General features: G+C 50.9%; 1 protein-coding gene across 4 annotated transcripts in view; it reads right to left on the minus strand.

Moving 5' to 3' along the window:
• Window positions 1-16,055, minus strand: part of RHBDF1 (rhomboid 5 homolog 1) — a 40,169-nt gene extending 24,114 nt beyond the window's left edge. Inside the window, exon 1 of one of the 4 annotated variants that reach the window (XM_076350628.1) lies at window positions 15,917-16,055. In XM_076350628.1, the coding sequence (XP_076206743.1) occupies window positions 15,917-16,002 (86 nt within the window). In that variant the 5' untranslated portion in view covers window positions 16,003-16,055. Of the gene's footprint in view, window positions 1-13,849; window positions 13,872-14,380; window positions 14,596-14,957; window positions 15,066-15,916 lie in introns of those variants that run through there. The other 3 variants (XM_076350630.1, XM_076350631.1, XM_076350632.1) reach the window with 3 other exon arrangements.
• Between the last annotated feature and the right edge of the window lie 610 nt (window positions 16,056-16,665).

Consider the following 16,665-nt stretch of genomic DNA (forward strand, 5'->3'; position numbering starts at 1 on the left):
GTTTAATATGCCAGGGACCAGAGGCAGAGGGACCTCCATCCTTGGAGACATTTGGCACTTAACTAAACGAGGCCCTGAGCTGCTCAATTATCCCTGCCTTGCACAGCGGCTGAGCCAGACAACCTGCGGAGGTCCCTCCCAACTTAAATTAGGCACTGGTTCTCTGAAACACGCGCTGCCTTTCATGGCATTTCCACCATATTCCCACAGCTCACTGCAGCTGCTCTGGAAAGGGAGCTGCACAAACAGTGAAGCTTACCATTGCAAAAGATACACGGCAGGGAGGGAAATAGGTCAACAAAAGGGAGTGGGGGATGATCTGGATTGGCTTAGAAGAGAATCTCATCTAAAAGGAGCTGAAGACCAGCTGCTAGAGCTCAGTCACACAAGCTGGGCTGGCTGCCAGGAGCACCACACTCAGCTGAGCCAGAACGACAGAAAGGGAGGACTCAGCTGTAGGTGGATGAAGGTTGGGTTTCAGCAAATACCACAGGCCCCCAAAAGTCTGGGAATTCATGATCTAGCCTGTACAGACATGCCCTTCGTACATGCACCACGGTCCTGTGTGCACAGATGCAGTGCCATGCATCAGAGGGACACAATCCTTCTTCCCTCCACCCCTAGCCACAGGGGTGACTAAATGCATCTGTTCTAACTTCTTATAAGATGAGAATAGTGAGAGTATTAGGGGAACTCCCGCCTGCTCTTCGTAAGGGTAAATCCGCTACAAGACAGCTTTCAGTCTTGCATACAAAATGGGCAAACTTGTCTTCATGGTGAGGTCAGAAAGCAAAGCAGATTTCTCATACCTGAAAAACTCTCTTGGTGCAATGCAAAGAGCTCCAGCATTTACCCATGAGGATCACGAACACCAGGTCTTCCTGAGATGCTCTAATCAGAGACCAGCCAAGAGGGACAGAGCCACCACTCTGGCATGACCAAACACAACCTATTTCACACATGCCCCTCATGACACAACTCAAGAGCCTCCTTTCTGCGCCTGCAAGGGCGAATTCAGAGCCTCTGAACTAGAAACTCTTCTTTTTCCAGCATCTCTTCAATGAGCAGACATCACTCAACTTCCTTCCTCTCCACCTACAGAGCTGCCTTTGTGAAGAGGTGCTTTGGGTGTAAAGCATGCAAACGTGTAAGATTTGCAGCTTTACCAAACAGCGAGGCCAAGCCAGGAAGGCAGTGAATGAATCACTCCTGTATTGCCCAAAAGCTGCCACAACAATGCTGCGCTCTGTGAACGACTTTCCAGTGAAATCTGTTTTCAGACCCCCTTCCTAAATTGCCACGGACAGGGATGTCCACGTACCCATCAGGCTGGCCTCACTGCAACCCTTGCAGACTAGTGCATGGGGATCAACAGCAGTGGGCACACACGCCACATGCAAAGAAGAGGACAGAGCATGCACACACATGGGGTCAAGCCTGTGGCTTTATGGTTATCCCCAAAGTTGACTCAACTTTATACTCTAGGCAAGAAGATCTCAAGATGAAATTCACATAGCTGACAGAGCAATGGACTGCTTTCTCCCAACTTCAGCAGTTAAAGAGTTCTTCAAATGGCAAAGCATCAAAATGCATATATAATAATTGTGTAAGCACACTCAGTATTTAAAAACCAGTTGAGTTTCAAGGGTGACTGCCAAAAGAGTACTTAACTCAGGAGCAAATTCTTCTACCAGTTTGACCCTTTTTACTTACTAAAATGTTCATTTCCCAGTAAAAGAGTGCAGTGAAGGCAGAGCTGTTCAGCATTCCCATTCCACGTGTGCGTTTGGAGTGGCCAGGAATAAACCTTACAAACACATACGATGACACTTGCAGCGCTTGCCCTAGCAGGGCCTGATTCTCTGCACACTGTGAATACATGGCCACAGCACAGGTCAGCCAACCACCTCTGACCCAGGGCACAAAAGAGACTGGGGTATGGACACAAGAGGCAGGTCTCCAGGAGGTTAACAGTGAGACTGAATGTGGAACCATCTGTATACATAGACGTACAGGCTAGCTGTACATAGATGTATAGCAGTGTACATAGATGTACAGCTGGATGGTTGAACATAGTCTTTGCAAGGCAGGTAACACCCCTTATTACACCTGGTCCTCGCTCAAAGTGCTGCAGTTGCTAACTTCTGTCTCAGCACTGCACTAAAAGCACATGCTGAGTTTCATGCTAACCCCTTGATTATTTTTAGGGGTTAGTGTTTCAGGATACAGTGTTCCTGTATTTGATCGGGCCAGTGGGCTTTGTTTCAAAGTTGTCTGCATTGACACATATTTCATTTGAATGGTCCCATATCCTCAATCCCAATTTCTCAGTACTGTCCTAACAAGTGTTTTCAAGAGGTCACTGACAGCAGCAGGATAGGAACATACACAGCACAGCCATGCAAGGTCAGGCCAAGTGTCCGTCTAAAGCCAGTATCTCGTTTCCAGCAGAGGATGCCTGGCAATGGGTACAGAGCACAGGATCACTCAACAGTCATATCTCCCAGGACAGGGTCATTGCATGTGCTATGAATAACTCAGAGGTTTCCTGTGCCAGAGATGTCTTTGCATTTAATGGTTCTGTATCCATCTCCGTATCCATCCAGTGATTTTTCTTCCAGAATTTCTCTCTTTTTTAATCCAAGCAAACTTTTAGTATTCATAACTGCACACGACAAAGAGCTCCACAGCTGAAACACGTGCTGTGTGACAAGCCATCTTCTTCAGTTTGTCTTTAAACCTGTCATTTCCCGGGTTCACTTGATGACCCGTAGTTCTTGGGCTAGAAGAATGAACAGCTTTTCCCTATCCTCTTTCTCTGTGCCAATCCTGACTCTACAGATCTCTTCCATGCCCTTCCTACCATCCTCTCTTCCCACAAACACAGCAGGATCCACATCCAGATGCTCAGTCCTTGGACAGGAGCGGTTCCAGAGCTCTCACCTGTGCTTGTGGTTTGCAGCATCTCCCAAAGTCCAGAAAATGCTCCACCAACCTAGACATCAGCTAAATATCTTCATCCTGGGTAGGCAGAGTTGTTCATGCTTTCAAGCTTTTGTGAACTGTCATTGGGGCTTGAAACTCAGCTTTTGTAAACCGTCAGGATAGCAATTCCAACAAGTGGCATCAAGAGAGAAGTCTCCACTATTACCAAAACCACGTAAGAGCCATTGGAGACATGGGTAAGGAGACTGTCTGAAGAGACTGGGAAGAGGTGGAATGGCCCAATACCTGCCTGGACTTCTCCTCCCAGTGCTGGCACAGTCCCAGTCCTGGTGCCACCACTTGCACTGCTCAGTCAGCTCAGAAGCTGTTCCCTCAGCATCACAAAACTGAGGAATCCGGAAACACAAACTCTTCTCCAGCACACAGCTGAATGCACGGCATTTGCAAATCTAGCTTCTTCTAACTGATCAGCTGCACGTACAACTGTGGTAGCAGCACAAAAATGATTAATAAGTCCATTTCAATTAAAACAAACAAACAAAAAGAAAAAAATTGTATATTGTAGATAGTCTGGGAAAGTCATCTTCAAAAGCTCCATGCCAAAGCAAAGTCAAAGTACCAGAACAAAAGCCAAATCCACTATGCTGTGGGTCAGGCTAAGAAAGAGGGAGAGCGCATTAAATTCCAAAGTTGGCACATGATCAAGAAAAGCTGCGTAGTGAAATCACCAACCCAAACAGAGAAGGAAAAGCCCTGTACAGAAGCCTGAGCATGCTCCTAAAACTGACAGGCATTTCAAATACATTCAGAGATTTGCACAGTCATTTCAAAGACAGACCATCCTTCCATTTAAACAGACAACTGAAGCTATTCCCACGTTGATCTTTTTCTTCCAAAATTCCCATTTTACCAGCAATCCCATTTAAAATAAAGCTGCTTTTTTCCCCAAAAAACATTCCAAATGAAACAAAACAAAACACCAACTTCATTCAACCCTACCACACAAACACATATCATCTGCTTTTTCCAACAACACTGCTTCTCTCCAGCACAGCATGTGCATGTTCTTACAGACACCCCCGGGGGGTAACAGACACCGGGGCTATTCCACTGCAATCCGATCACCACGTCCCATCGTCAGCCTCCAGCTGATTTCCTCCATTTTTCAAACCCCCATCACTGCAACAGCTGTATCTGCAGTGCCTGCTACGCAGAGCCCCAGGCAAGTCCTGTGTACCTGAAGGGGTCTGCCCGTGCAGCTATTCTGGTTGAGGCACACCAGCAGGCATCTGGGTGGAGAGACAGGAAAGACACAGGGATCCTAAATGTGTTCTCCAGACAGAGCGAGCCAGGGGAGACAGCGGGCTGCTGGCTGTGTCTCTCTCTCTAGGAGGATTTCTGCTGGCACAGCGGGGAAAAGGCAGGAAGTCCAAGGAGAAGAGGAGCAGTGGGGTTTCAGTCTTGCGGCTGCCAATAAAACCATCTAGCGTGGATCAGACCCAACAAGTTACAAATAATATCTCAAACACCAGGCACAAGCCAGACCTTTAAAACAAGCCAGATGGAGGGGCTGAGGGCAGGCAGGGACGGGGAAGGTGGAACGGGCCTGTGACCCTGCACTCTTGAGGAAAGCTGTCAAGGGCACAGCAACACCCAGGCTTCGGCTGAGACCACCACCATGTCCCACCCTAAGAAACTCTCTTGGAAATGAAACAAGGCCATCAGCACTGCCCTGGCAGTGGCCCTGCAAAGGGCTCTCTCCTGCTCTCCCAACGCTCACTGCCGAGCTCGGAGGACATGCTGTAAGGCTTTGCAGACCCACAGGCTGCCAAGCAGAAGCTGGGGTCTGAGCAATCCAGGTACCTCTGAGCACAAGCCTGGCAGCGAGCTAGGCAGACACACTGCCCTTTTAGCCCTGCACAGCAGGGCGCTGGCAGGACTACCATTCCCACACACTACCCACTGTCCCTCTCACTGCCCTCTGCCATGCACAAGCTCTGCTTGAGTGCTGGTAGAGACTGATGCTGCCTACCACAGCCTGCACCAAATCATGCAGGCAACAGTTCCCCAAGGCCCTGCATTCCACTTGCAAGCAAACCAATCTGACAGCTAGCTGCTGCCCAAAGAGCAGTCTTGCCTTACTCCAATGAGCCACTGGTGTTTTACCAGCACGAAACTAACCCTAGTAAATTATTTCCTCTTGATCTGGCATCCTGAAGAGGCTCAGACAATTTCAGATAAGCTCTGTGCAACCTGAGAGAGGAAGGGTAGGACCAGCCTTTTCAGTGATAGCTCAGCATGATAGCAGCTTAGCTGAAACATCAAACTGCAGCCCGAGCTTTGTCCCCTTGCCTGTGTGAAACAGCGCTCCTCCATCCCCAGCCTAGCAGATCAGTGCTCAGGGAACTGCATCTGCCCCCGCCAACAGGCATGCAGCACACTGAGCCCCTGCACTCCTCCGGAGAGGGACCAGACAGGAGGACTTGGGGGATAGCCAAGCTCTTATTAAAAGACATAGCTTTCATGCAGGCCAGCGTGGCACATTGGAAAGGCCTGACCCTACCCAAACTGTCTTTTAAACTTTATGTTGAAGTAGAACATGGAAGAAATGGATCTGGGGTAGCAAAAGCCTTTGCACGGGCTCCGATGGAACAGAGGCCTTCGCCTTGTAGAGAGTGAATTAAAAGGCACGCAATCTTTCTCCTGAGAGTTTTGTTTTCAACCAGTGCTCTAGAAAGAGCTAGAACAGGAGCTACATGCTTGAGCAGGTGGCCATAAAACCAACATGCAAGTAGATAATGGAAAAGCAGCACGCAAGCACTACCACAGAGCTGCACCAGCAGGAACCCACCAAGGTGGGGTGAATGCTATGGAGGTCTTTCTTCTGCGGCTACCCAAGCAACCAAGGCAGCGCTGAGGGATCTCACCGTGAACCACTTCATTTAATTAGCTGAGAAATACCAGTGGAAAATCCCTGGCTTGGAAGAGGCCAGGCAGACCCCTAGACAGGAAATGGGAAGCTACATTAGAAAAAACCCAAGGGTTTGGATTTCATGCAAAGCCTTGTAGAATGACACTGGTATGCAAGAGGCACACCGAGAGTGCAAAGCTTCAGCTGGGACCCACTGAACTTGGAGAAGGCTCAGCTATATATAGAGCCAGAAGGTTTTAAATATAGGTAATAAAAACATCTGCCAGTGCAGTCTGAATGTATGTGAGCCAATCCCCAGATCTGATGTCCCTTTGAGCAACTGATTTTCTTGATTTTCAGAAAAAGATGCGGGTCATGACAGAAAGCAACCATAAATGAGCTCCTACTGGAATGCCAGCATTAAAAGCTTTCAAAGCAGCTTCACATGGGACCTGAAGAGTATCCAGGTCTGGTGCCCTCATATAGAAGAGAGAGGAAAAACAGCGAGCCCAGAAAACTCTTCTGATTCCTGTTAGTCCCCAGATCTGTAGTTGAACTTCTCCAAATACAGGTTAAAAGATGACCCACAGCTGCAACCTGCAAACACTCACACAGGCAACAGACTCTGATGTTCGAGGTCCTTTCGTTGCAGCAGACAAAAGGCAGAATAGTAACAAGAACATAGAAGCCAACGCTCAAAATTCAAGCTATAAAGACATCATGGCCACTTGAAGGAGATGCAAGTCAACAGAAGAAGCAGTGCCCCCAGCCTTCTGTGTTGCCCCCCTCCTTGTGCTGGCACGAGCATCCCCGCAGCTGTTGGGTGATCCACACTGGGAACTGACCCACGTTAGCTCAGCAAAGAAAACGGTTTGTTCCAGCCCAAGCTCCTTCCCTGATCCAAGTCACTACATGGCTCCACAAACACTTGTGCCAGGAGAAGGAAAGGGGAAGAAGCAGGAACAAAAAGAGCAGCTGGAGCCAGATGACTGGACTGCTTCTCAAGGCAGCACAGTTTAAAGTGATCGTGAAAACACGGCCAAAAACTCACACTTGTATGGGAAGCTAACAATTATCACAAGGGAGGTGGTGCGTTCTGCATTTCTTGAGGCTTAAATAATCTTCTGAGGAGTGCCCTCAGTGCAGGTGTTGAGTGCAGCAGGAATAAAATACTACTGTATCACCAGAGGCAGAGTGAATTTTTGGTGGGGTCATTAAATGGGAAAACATCCAAACCATCCACAGATTTCTCTAGAGCTGACGGCCAAGCCTCACGCATGGGCAGCTTCCATAGAAGGGTTCCCAAGGGATGCGTTTCCCCTGCTCACCTATGGCCTGTGGCACCCACAAAGCAACTAGGTGGCAGGGAGCCGAGTACAGCAGACTGGGCAGAGGGGCTGCCTTTTCCACCTCCCAAGCACATGTGACCCAGATGACAGAAGCAGGTTCACAGCACTAGCCAGCATGCCTGCACCCCAGAGCCCGTGCAGGGCCCAGGCGATGAGCATTCAGCATCCAACTCTGCCTTCTAGAGTAAACCCAATACAGAGCCATCTACAACCTCCCTGGATACCAGCAAGGGGAACAGTCTGAGCCTAAAACATAACCAACATAACCAACAAAGAGGGGGGAGCTGTGGGAAACCTTCTGGAGTACTTTGGCATCTTCATCCTGTTTGTGTTTCTCCATGAACACACCCTGCAGCTTTGCACAGAGAACACCGGCCTGCCACCACATACAATAGCCACATTTCCAGCAGCCACATCCTAATACTCCGGTCATAGCACGTCACTTACAGACTCCATCTGGGCAGGGACTGATGATGATACCTGCTAATAGCTCCAGCGACAGAACGTCAAGCACAGGGGGTGAGAAGCCAGCACTGACCAGCACTCCCATTCCTTAGGGAAGCCAATAGAGTCAGTAGTGCCTGGTCCTCAAAAGGAACTGGTTTCCACCTAGATCCGTTATCAGCTACCAGATGGCTGATGCATCTCAGCATGCCTATCCAGGAAGCCAGGATACTAGCCGGTCCGGTGCCACAGCGAACATAGCCAGAATGGATAATAAGTATAATCACATTAACAACTCAAATATTAACAATTCCAACTATAAACAACGGATTGCCAGCAGTGGAAGTGTATCCAGAGGAAGAATCATCTACACAAGCCTTGTTCTTGCACCCTTTTCAAAGGTAACCACAGCTGCCCGTTGGGTTAGCAGTGCCTGCGCTGAGCCGGCAGCGCCCTTCGCTCTGGGGTCCCCAGCAGCCTCAAAGCACAGTTGTCTCAGTACTCTGCCTCGGCCTACACGTTATTCAGCATCACTAGAGCTCCTCGTTAACAAAGAAGCAGGAAAGAGTGATCACAGAAACTATTTTAGTCCACATTTAACTCATTGCAACAATTCAGTGGGGCTCCAGAAGTCCCTGTTCCAAATTTATTTTCATTACTAGTAAAATAGATGCACTGTAAAGTACTGGCTGATCCACAAGTACCATGGACACAGTCATTGCCTCAATTATACAGCAAGGTAAGATTCTCAAAAATGCTTTTGTCAGCGCAGCCATGACCCCACATTAGAAAACAAAAGACGAAACCAACAAAATCCTACCACTGTATTTTAACAAAGGTATCACTTTTCATTGAAATTCTGCATTTGTCAGGTTTTTTCTACCAGCTGTCATATTCATCGCAAGTACCATAAAGGTTCAGGACACAAGGAAAACTAGGAACACAGCACTGGTATGACTCTCAGGACAGCAGTAAACACTGGCTGTGGTTGCTTTTGGAATAGCTGCTGCCTGTGCACTCACCTCAAGAGCAATTTTCTTGGTAATGCCTCTTAGTGATTACAACATTGTTCATTTAGAAAATATGACATCAATAAACAATTGATGGAAAAGCAAACGCCAAAACTAGCAACGTCCCCTACAAAGATTACAATACCCCAAACCAAAAATAATGTTAGACCAAAAGCCACCCAACCTCTATGTCAAAGACTCTCAGTACTAAAAGCAGCTAAGAATCACTGTTTGTTGTGCTAAATAAAAATGCCTCACTGGCAAATGAGATCAAAACTGCTGCAAATGACAACATTTCCTATGGAAAGTTACATAAAACCAGGCTGAATAGCAATCTAAAAAAATCTTAGAGGAAATAACAATAACAAACGCTGGAGCCACCAGAAGACAGACTTTATATTCAGGAAGGATGGAAGCTGCAGCATCTGAGCCATTCAGGCCAGCTTTCTTTGCATGTTCCTTTGAAATTCAGAGCATCCTCACTCACCATCACACACCTGCTTTCTCCAACACGACCATAGTTCTGTTCACCTCAATACAAGCGAGAGAACAAGCCTGCATCCACCAGCAGTGCCCACAGCAATGAGGCCCAGCGGAGATCCTTCAAAAGAACAGTTACAAAGCCAAGGACTTGGAGCAGAGCTGGTCCGGCTGGAGCTGCTCTTCCTAAGCATTAGCTGATTTAGCCAGGGACACAGGAGAGCTAGCCTGCCACTCTGATGCTCTGATTTCTACTCTTGCTAGTGCTCAACAGCCAGCCACACACCATCCCCTACTTTGTCTAACTGGAAAGGAGTTACAGGAAGAGCTTGTCTTGCTCTGCAGGTGCGTGTACACATGTGTACGTTCATGTGTGCCCAATGCACCAACTCATAACGCAAATAGAAATAATCATAATTCTAACTTTGTTTTAGGAAAAAAAAAAAATCTAAGTGAACCATACTTCTTCGCTCTGAGTGAATGGCGCATTCTCTCTCACTATTCTACCAGAGCAGTCAGAGAAAACGAAGGTACACTCACACTTTTTGGCAAAACATCTCACAGCCTGCTGTCTTCTACAGTTCACTTTAAAGCACTGGGCTTTGAATTCAAGCGACAGAGAAACATACCTCCCATGTGCTGATCACTACAGGGCAATAACTCCTGAAATACGGAAGCTGTATTCGTCAACCCAGCTGTCTGAGCCCTCAAGATTTTAAAATTCAAGCTGTTATAACTTTCACTGAGTCAAAGCCATGTAAGTGCCGGACCTGTGAAACAGTAAAAGCTGCGTCCTGCACAGCTTCAGGATGACCTCATACAGATTGTTCCTTCTTAAAGAAAAAAAAAAAACCTTCAAAGCAGGGATTGCTGCTGACCAGCAGAGCAAGGGGCTGTCTCTCAGTGAAGTGGAAACAGGAAGGGGAGGAGGCGGCAAAGGTAGGCTTTCCAGAAAAGGCAAGATCAGGCATGTCTTGATATCTCTTCTCCCCCTGGGAAGGCTGTACTGTGCCAGGGAAGTATTTTGCAATGATACTTCTTAGTTCACTGAGAAGAAATTACATTTCCTTTAATAATCACTGTGTTTTAGAGACGCTCTGATTACTAAGGCAAGGTCTGTTTGTTGTTAAAGGCGCCAGAATTTAAGAACATATCCGCTGCTCAGGTCTGTATTGCGATAGTTCTAACATTTCTATAGTACGCAAAAAGTAGCTTTAATTATATTTGAAACAAATGGTGTATCTACATCTAGTTGTATCCAGTATCTAGTTGAAGTATCTAGTTGAAGACTGCACCCAAAGGAAGTTTCAGCAAGAACAAGCCTTCTGTCAATCTGACATTTGCTGCCTCTGCAGCAAACAGAGCACGCAACCAATGAAACTTGCACTCTGTAGCTTTAGGAGATTTAACAGTTAAGGTTAACATGAAGAATAAGCTCTCCGCCTTCACCAAGTAGCAAACAGCCACTGTTTGTCATTCAAAAGGATTTGACCATAAGTTTAGATGATTTGTTCAAAAACTCAGCTACTAATTTGCTTGTTGTGGCGTCATCCCAACACACATTAAAAAAAAAAACCACTTCCTCATTCCTACAGCAGCATGGACTGAAACAAGTATGAGAGATGTGATCTTAAGTGGGCTTCAACCAGTCCTGGACAACAGCTAGATGAGCAGGACCAAAAAAAGGAGCAAGCAATCAGAAACCCCTGAAGTTCAATTAACAAGGACATGACAATAGGCGGTCTCAGCACAGACAAAACTGCCGCTGCTCCCTGTGGAAACCTCACTCCCTCAGGGCTGCCCCTACACCTTCCCAATGGCACAGTCAAGCCTGCCTGTGAAAACAGAGAGCTTGGCAGGCAAGCCTTGCCCTCCCCACACTGTGCTGGAGTGAGGGTCTTTACGACGCCGTGCAGCAGGCCTGGATGGCAAGAGCACACACCACACACCAAATAGGTTTGGGGTCCTTCAAGGACACAGAAATAGGGCTGCCAGCATGACCATGGGAAATGCTGTCTAATAGATCCATTTCCTTCCAAGGTTAAATCTTGCCTGTTGTCTCCCTAGGCTCTTGGGACTAATAGCTGCAGGGCTGGGATTGTCCTTTCCTAAATATTTTTCTGTTACTTGCATGGTGGGTGCTGACCTCAGAGGGGAGTCACTGGACACTAACGGAGTAAGCAACAGGTCCTGATGTCCCATTCAGTTCAACTGGTTCGTCTGCTAGTTCTGAACAAGGCAAAAAGTAAACAAGCAAAAAGACAAAAAAAACCCCACCAAACCAACCAACCACAAAGCTAAAAAAAACCCCGCCACTGGGGAGACGACTACCTGCACGGACACCAGGGCTTCTCCTCCTCTGAGGAAAGAGACCATCTTCCCTCTACTTTCCAGCAGCACTGGGACATTCTACCCATGACCCAGACACAAGTCCCACTAAATTCAGGATGCAACTCCCACAGCGCAAGTTGAGACGCTGTCATGCTCTCAGCAGAGAGGATGCAACACAGCTCTCTGAGCAGGCAGGCAACACATACGTTCTGCGAGTTACTTAAAACTACAGCAGGGAGGCAGTAACAGTGCCAGATCTGCACATTTCTTGTCTGTTTCCTTCCAACTAGGTGATAATAAAGTTAGATTTGGAGCCCAGCACTTCTTCAGCCAAAAAGAAAGGAAACTAATCCATGTCTAAGCTCAGGGAAAATGTGAAGGAAGGAAGGAACCCATACTCAAGTTTTAAGTATTTCTACTGAAATGGGTCGTATACTGGCAACAGGCAGGTGGCTGCAGGAACAGCTATTAATAGAAGTGTCATGTTGGGTCACAGTTAATGCTGGAACCTCTGAGAAGGGCGCGTGGTCTCCACGGGATGCCAAAGCCTCCAGAGATAACTAAGGAAGAAAGGCAGCAACCACAAGGGAAGAATCTTATCAAAGACTGTTCTGCTGGATAAAAGCTCTAGAGATACAGATAGAGAAACGTCAGGATCTTCAGCTCACAGCCAGTCCTACTCAGCAGGCAGCATCCCCAGCAGCACACGGGGTGCTCTGCCAACCTTTTTGCTGGATGCACTGAATGGAAGAGGAGAGCAACCCAGGACTCCTGGTCATGTTGCCCATCTCAGGCCTTCAGCACTAACCAGGCTGTGCTTGCACTGCAGAGAGATCCAACACACTGAACGGAATCAAATCTTTACTAATTATATCTGAGCATGTGGGCTCTGTGCCCAGAATAAACTGTCCTATCATGCCACACTCAGCAGACCCTGCCTCTTTCAGGGGAACGTGCTGGGACTTGCTGGCTACTCTCCGGGGCTGGATTCCAGAGGAACAGGACTGATGACCCCAAAAGGAATTCCTATTCCTGCCTCGCGACCTCACTCAGCTGCAGCCTCATTGCAGTCCCCCGCCACGAAAGTGAAACGAGCCATCTACCAAGTCCAGTGATGAGGCGCTGTCCCTCTCCGAGGGACGTAACTCCTGACTGAGGCGACACGACAGGGCCACACGCTCTCAGCACCAAGCCACAGGAAGGACAAGCTTGCTGGAGAAGAGGTGCCTGCTCTGCTCTGCAGGCGAGCAGCGCTCTCTGCATCCAAAGCTCATCACCCTGGCTGAAGCCTACCCAGCACAGAGCAAGACATTCCTGAGACCGAGGCCAGCCCATGGCTTTCCCCAGAACCTGAAAAGCCAGTTTGTAGGCAGATCTCTTGCAAGTGTATTGCTTAAAAAAAAAAAAAAAAAAAAAAAAGGCCTGTCATGGGAAGTCCCAGAGCAGAACGAGTTTTGTGGGAGTTGCTTTTACGCTGCGCAGCATTAACCTCCTTTCATGGGAACGCACAGGAGCAGGCACACCGCTGACACACGACCACACGTGAGAACCGCTGCCTTCCGGGGGGCCCACGACCGATGACTGCAGAGACCATAACGAAGCTCATTCCCCTGTTCCAAATCCACAGGACATCTTGGGAGGCTGGCAGGGTCCCAGCTCAGGAATGGCGTGGGCTCCCCACAAGCCCGCACACAGACAGCGGAGACCTGGGCTGCCCAGCGGTAGCCACGAGGATCTAAGGACACAAGAGGGATGCAGCAGGAAGGAGGGAGGATAGCTGTTATTAGAGCAACAGAGGGTTAAAAAAAAGCAGACAAGCTTTCAGGCACACAAAGGCCTTTCGTAAAGTCCTTTTAACAATCAAAACTTGAAGGAGGTAAGTATCTGAAAGTTCATCTGTTTCTTCCAACTGTATCAACCGATCTAACACGAGTTATCACCTCCTCTTGCAAACGCTGCACCACTGAGAGAGAAGAGCTGGAGAGCAACATATATCCACGCACTGGAGTGGAGATCCAATTCTCCTTCCAAGGGTCCGCTCCCCAGCTTGTTCCAAGTGGGCCCTTTTTACACCTGTGTTCACAGCACAAGGGCAGCTACTTGTCTTTGCTGCTCTATCAGCGTTACTGCTGTTAACGCCCTGTGCTCCTTCCTCATCCCATGCTTCATTCAGAAGCGCCTTCGGCTTTGCTGCCTTGTCCCTTCCCGTTACGTGTGACTATTTTTTCCTTTACTGCAGAATGCACAGCTTTCTTCCCAGAGGAAATTAGCAGCCATGGGGACAAAAACAGGAAGAAAGGAAACAACTTCCCGCTCACTCCGAGACCCAGCCTGGAGACATCCCTGACCAACACTGCACACCCCGACGCGAAGCCAACCTGCAAGAGAATCAGCAGCCAGAACCAAGTCGTGCACAAGGAATGCTCCAGCACCTGACAAAACTCATCTGTGCTGCCGCTCCCCTCTCCTGAGTTACATGAGAGAAAAAGCACAAGTCAAAATACGCACAAGGGGCACTTTGGCACAGCAGGGCTAGTTAAGTGTGCATGTGCTACGACTGGGGGGAAGGACAGGTCGCGCTCTGAGGAGCCCGAAAGGACTCAGCACTGGGGGTGCAATCCTGCAAAAGCTTTAACCAGGCTTGCGTTGCAAGCTGCTGTGATCCCCTGCTTCATGACAGCAGCGCACAGTGTGAAAAGACTTCAGGGACTCGATCCAGAGGAAAACTAACCATTACATGTAAAAAGCGATAAGTTTTCCACCAGATCAGCTCACAAGGTGGCTGCCAAAAGACCGATGCCAGCATCAGGGGAGGGGTGGGTGGGAACGCGTGGCAAGCGATGGGGGTGGAGGGGCCTTTCAGCTCCAGCATGGACTTGGATCAGCTGAAACGAGCCATGAATGCGCACCTTCACCTACGGCCGAAAGCACCAGGGTCACCAAGCTCCCGACGTCCGAAGAACCGCGGACAAGCCGGACCCCGGCCCTCTGGGGACGCGAGGTCCAACGCTGCTAATTCTGCCTGTCACTGACAGGGCCGGGCTCCCACCTGAGGCACCGAAGGCCGCCCCCGCTGCGCCTCGCCTCACGGGGCAGGCGAAGGTGCCTGGTGAGGGACCATTTTCAGAGGGTTTCTCCCGGCTGACAGGGGTCGGGCCCGGCACCTGCCTCCGGCTCCTCGGCCGCCACCTCAGGGCGCCGGCCTTGCACCGCGGTCCGCCGAGGGCCGTTCCCCGCCCGGCTGAGGCGGCGCGGCCCGCGCCGCCTCAGCCGGGCGGGGAGCGGCCCACGGCGGACCGCGGGGCTGCCCCTCCCGGTCTGGCCGCCAGCAGGGGGCTGCCGAGCCGCGGCTGAGGCGGCCGGGCCGCGGGACGGGACGGGACGGGACGGAGCCCGCAACTCACGTGCGCGCCGTGCCCCGGGGCAGCCCCCTCCCGGCCCCGCGTACCGCCCCCCCCCCGCCCCGGCCCCGCGGTCCGCACTCACCGTGAAGGCGGGTGAAGCGCAGCGGCGAGCCGCCGCTCGGGTCGGGCCGCCCCCCAGTGCGGCTTAAGGGACCGGCGCCGCCGAGCTCGGCCCGCGTAGGGCGCGGAGACTCCTCCCCCGTGCCAGGGGCCGGCCGGCCGGGCACGCCATTCACAGCCGCGGCATGCAAATGGGAGACGGGAACGGAGCCGGGTTCGGCGGCGTGAGTCCCGCCGGGGAGCTGCCAGCGCCCGGGGCCGCGGGACGACGCATCCCGCCGCGCCGCCGCCCTGACTCACGGTGTAGGAATGCGCCGCGCCGGGCGGAAGCCACCGGCCCGCCCGCGGCCCCCGCAGCGCGGCCCCGGCCCGGAGCCCCCGCCTCCCCCCCGTGGTTTTGGGGTCCGCCTCGGGGGTGGGCACTGCCCTTCAGGCATGCAGCCGCCGACCCCCAGCCGAGCTGCGGTGACACCGTTTAACTCCAAGTTCCGTTAACCCCGGGCCCGCGGGGCGCTCCCGCCGCTGCTGGAAGCTCTGCTTCCCCGGAGCGCCCGGCGCCGGCTATGCCCCGGGGGAGCTGGGGTGATCCCCGTGTGGGGAGCCCCGGGGCCGGGAGTCACTCTCGGCGCTGCTGGCAGGCACGCTCAACGGAGAGGACAGCACGGCTGAGCCGCCAGGCCCTGGCCAGGCCTTCCCCGGCCCCGTTGCCACCCATGGGGAGCCCTCACCTCTGAGTGAGGTGGCGTGCACTGCCCTTGCACAGAACAGCTTGGTTGCTCCTAGTCACCTCACTCTTCCTTGCTGTTTCACTGTCCTTTACCTGCTCCTTGCCTCATTCCCCTCCCCTTAGTCCTGTGTTTCCCATCAAGTTCTTCACACCTCCTCCTCCTCCAGCCGTATGGTTAGTGTATCATCCCTTCCTTAAGCTGTTTCTTTCCTCCCAGCTTTAACATTTCCCCCTTCTGGATGGCATCCTCCCACCTCGATTGCTCAGCTGTCCTCGCCTTTGTCCTGGGATTGTTGCCGAAGATTTCTCCATCTGTCTTCTCTGGAGCATCGGTCAGCATGTATTGCTCACGCAGAGGTTTGCTAGAGCTCCAGCAAGGCCTGCAGCATGCACATCCCTCTTCAGCGGGTCCCCAACCCACAGCTGCAGATGCTTTTTATATTAGTAAGAAATGGGGGGGGGGGGGGGGGGGGCGCATATTCCTTGCCATCTTACTGCATCTTCCCTGCTGACCTGCGCACGAGAGCGGTTGAGACAAGCGGGAGAGCCGCTGTCATGGGGGCCGGCGCTCCCTGTGAAGGGTGAGCTCATCGGCACCGCACCCACCCCTGCGCGTGCCCACGCACGGCAACGGCAGTCACGCGTCGAAGGCAGCCCCCCAGAGAGCCCTGCTAACTACAGTGCGTCTCGTTAGCTAATGAACAAACGCAGATCAGCCCCAGCTAGTCCTGGCTGAGGTGGAAACCAAATTGCATGCAGAACCCTGACTGACCGCAAAGCTCCATGAAGCTTAACAGGCACAAATTATTTTCAGATGTTTCTACCACATAAACAAGGAAAAGAAGTGTCCAGTAATGTAACAGAGCAGAGATGAACTCGCAGGCCCTTCAGCATCTCCCAGGAGGAACGCTCTGGAGCCGGAGTGTGACTCTGACCCACCCCTGCTCTTTCTTAGCCTCCTGCCAACAGTACGTGCATTTTGCAAGAAAAACAAAGCTCTTTC

The sequence above is a fragment of the Aptenodytes patagonicus genome, chromosome 13 (assembly GCF_965638725.1).
Source record: "Aptenodytes patagonicus chromosome 13, bAptPat1.pri.cur, whole genome shotgun sequence".
Lineage (NCBI taxonomy): Eukaryota > Metazoa > Chordata > Aves > Sphenisciformes > Spheniscidae > Aptenodytes > Aptenodytes patagonicus.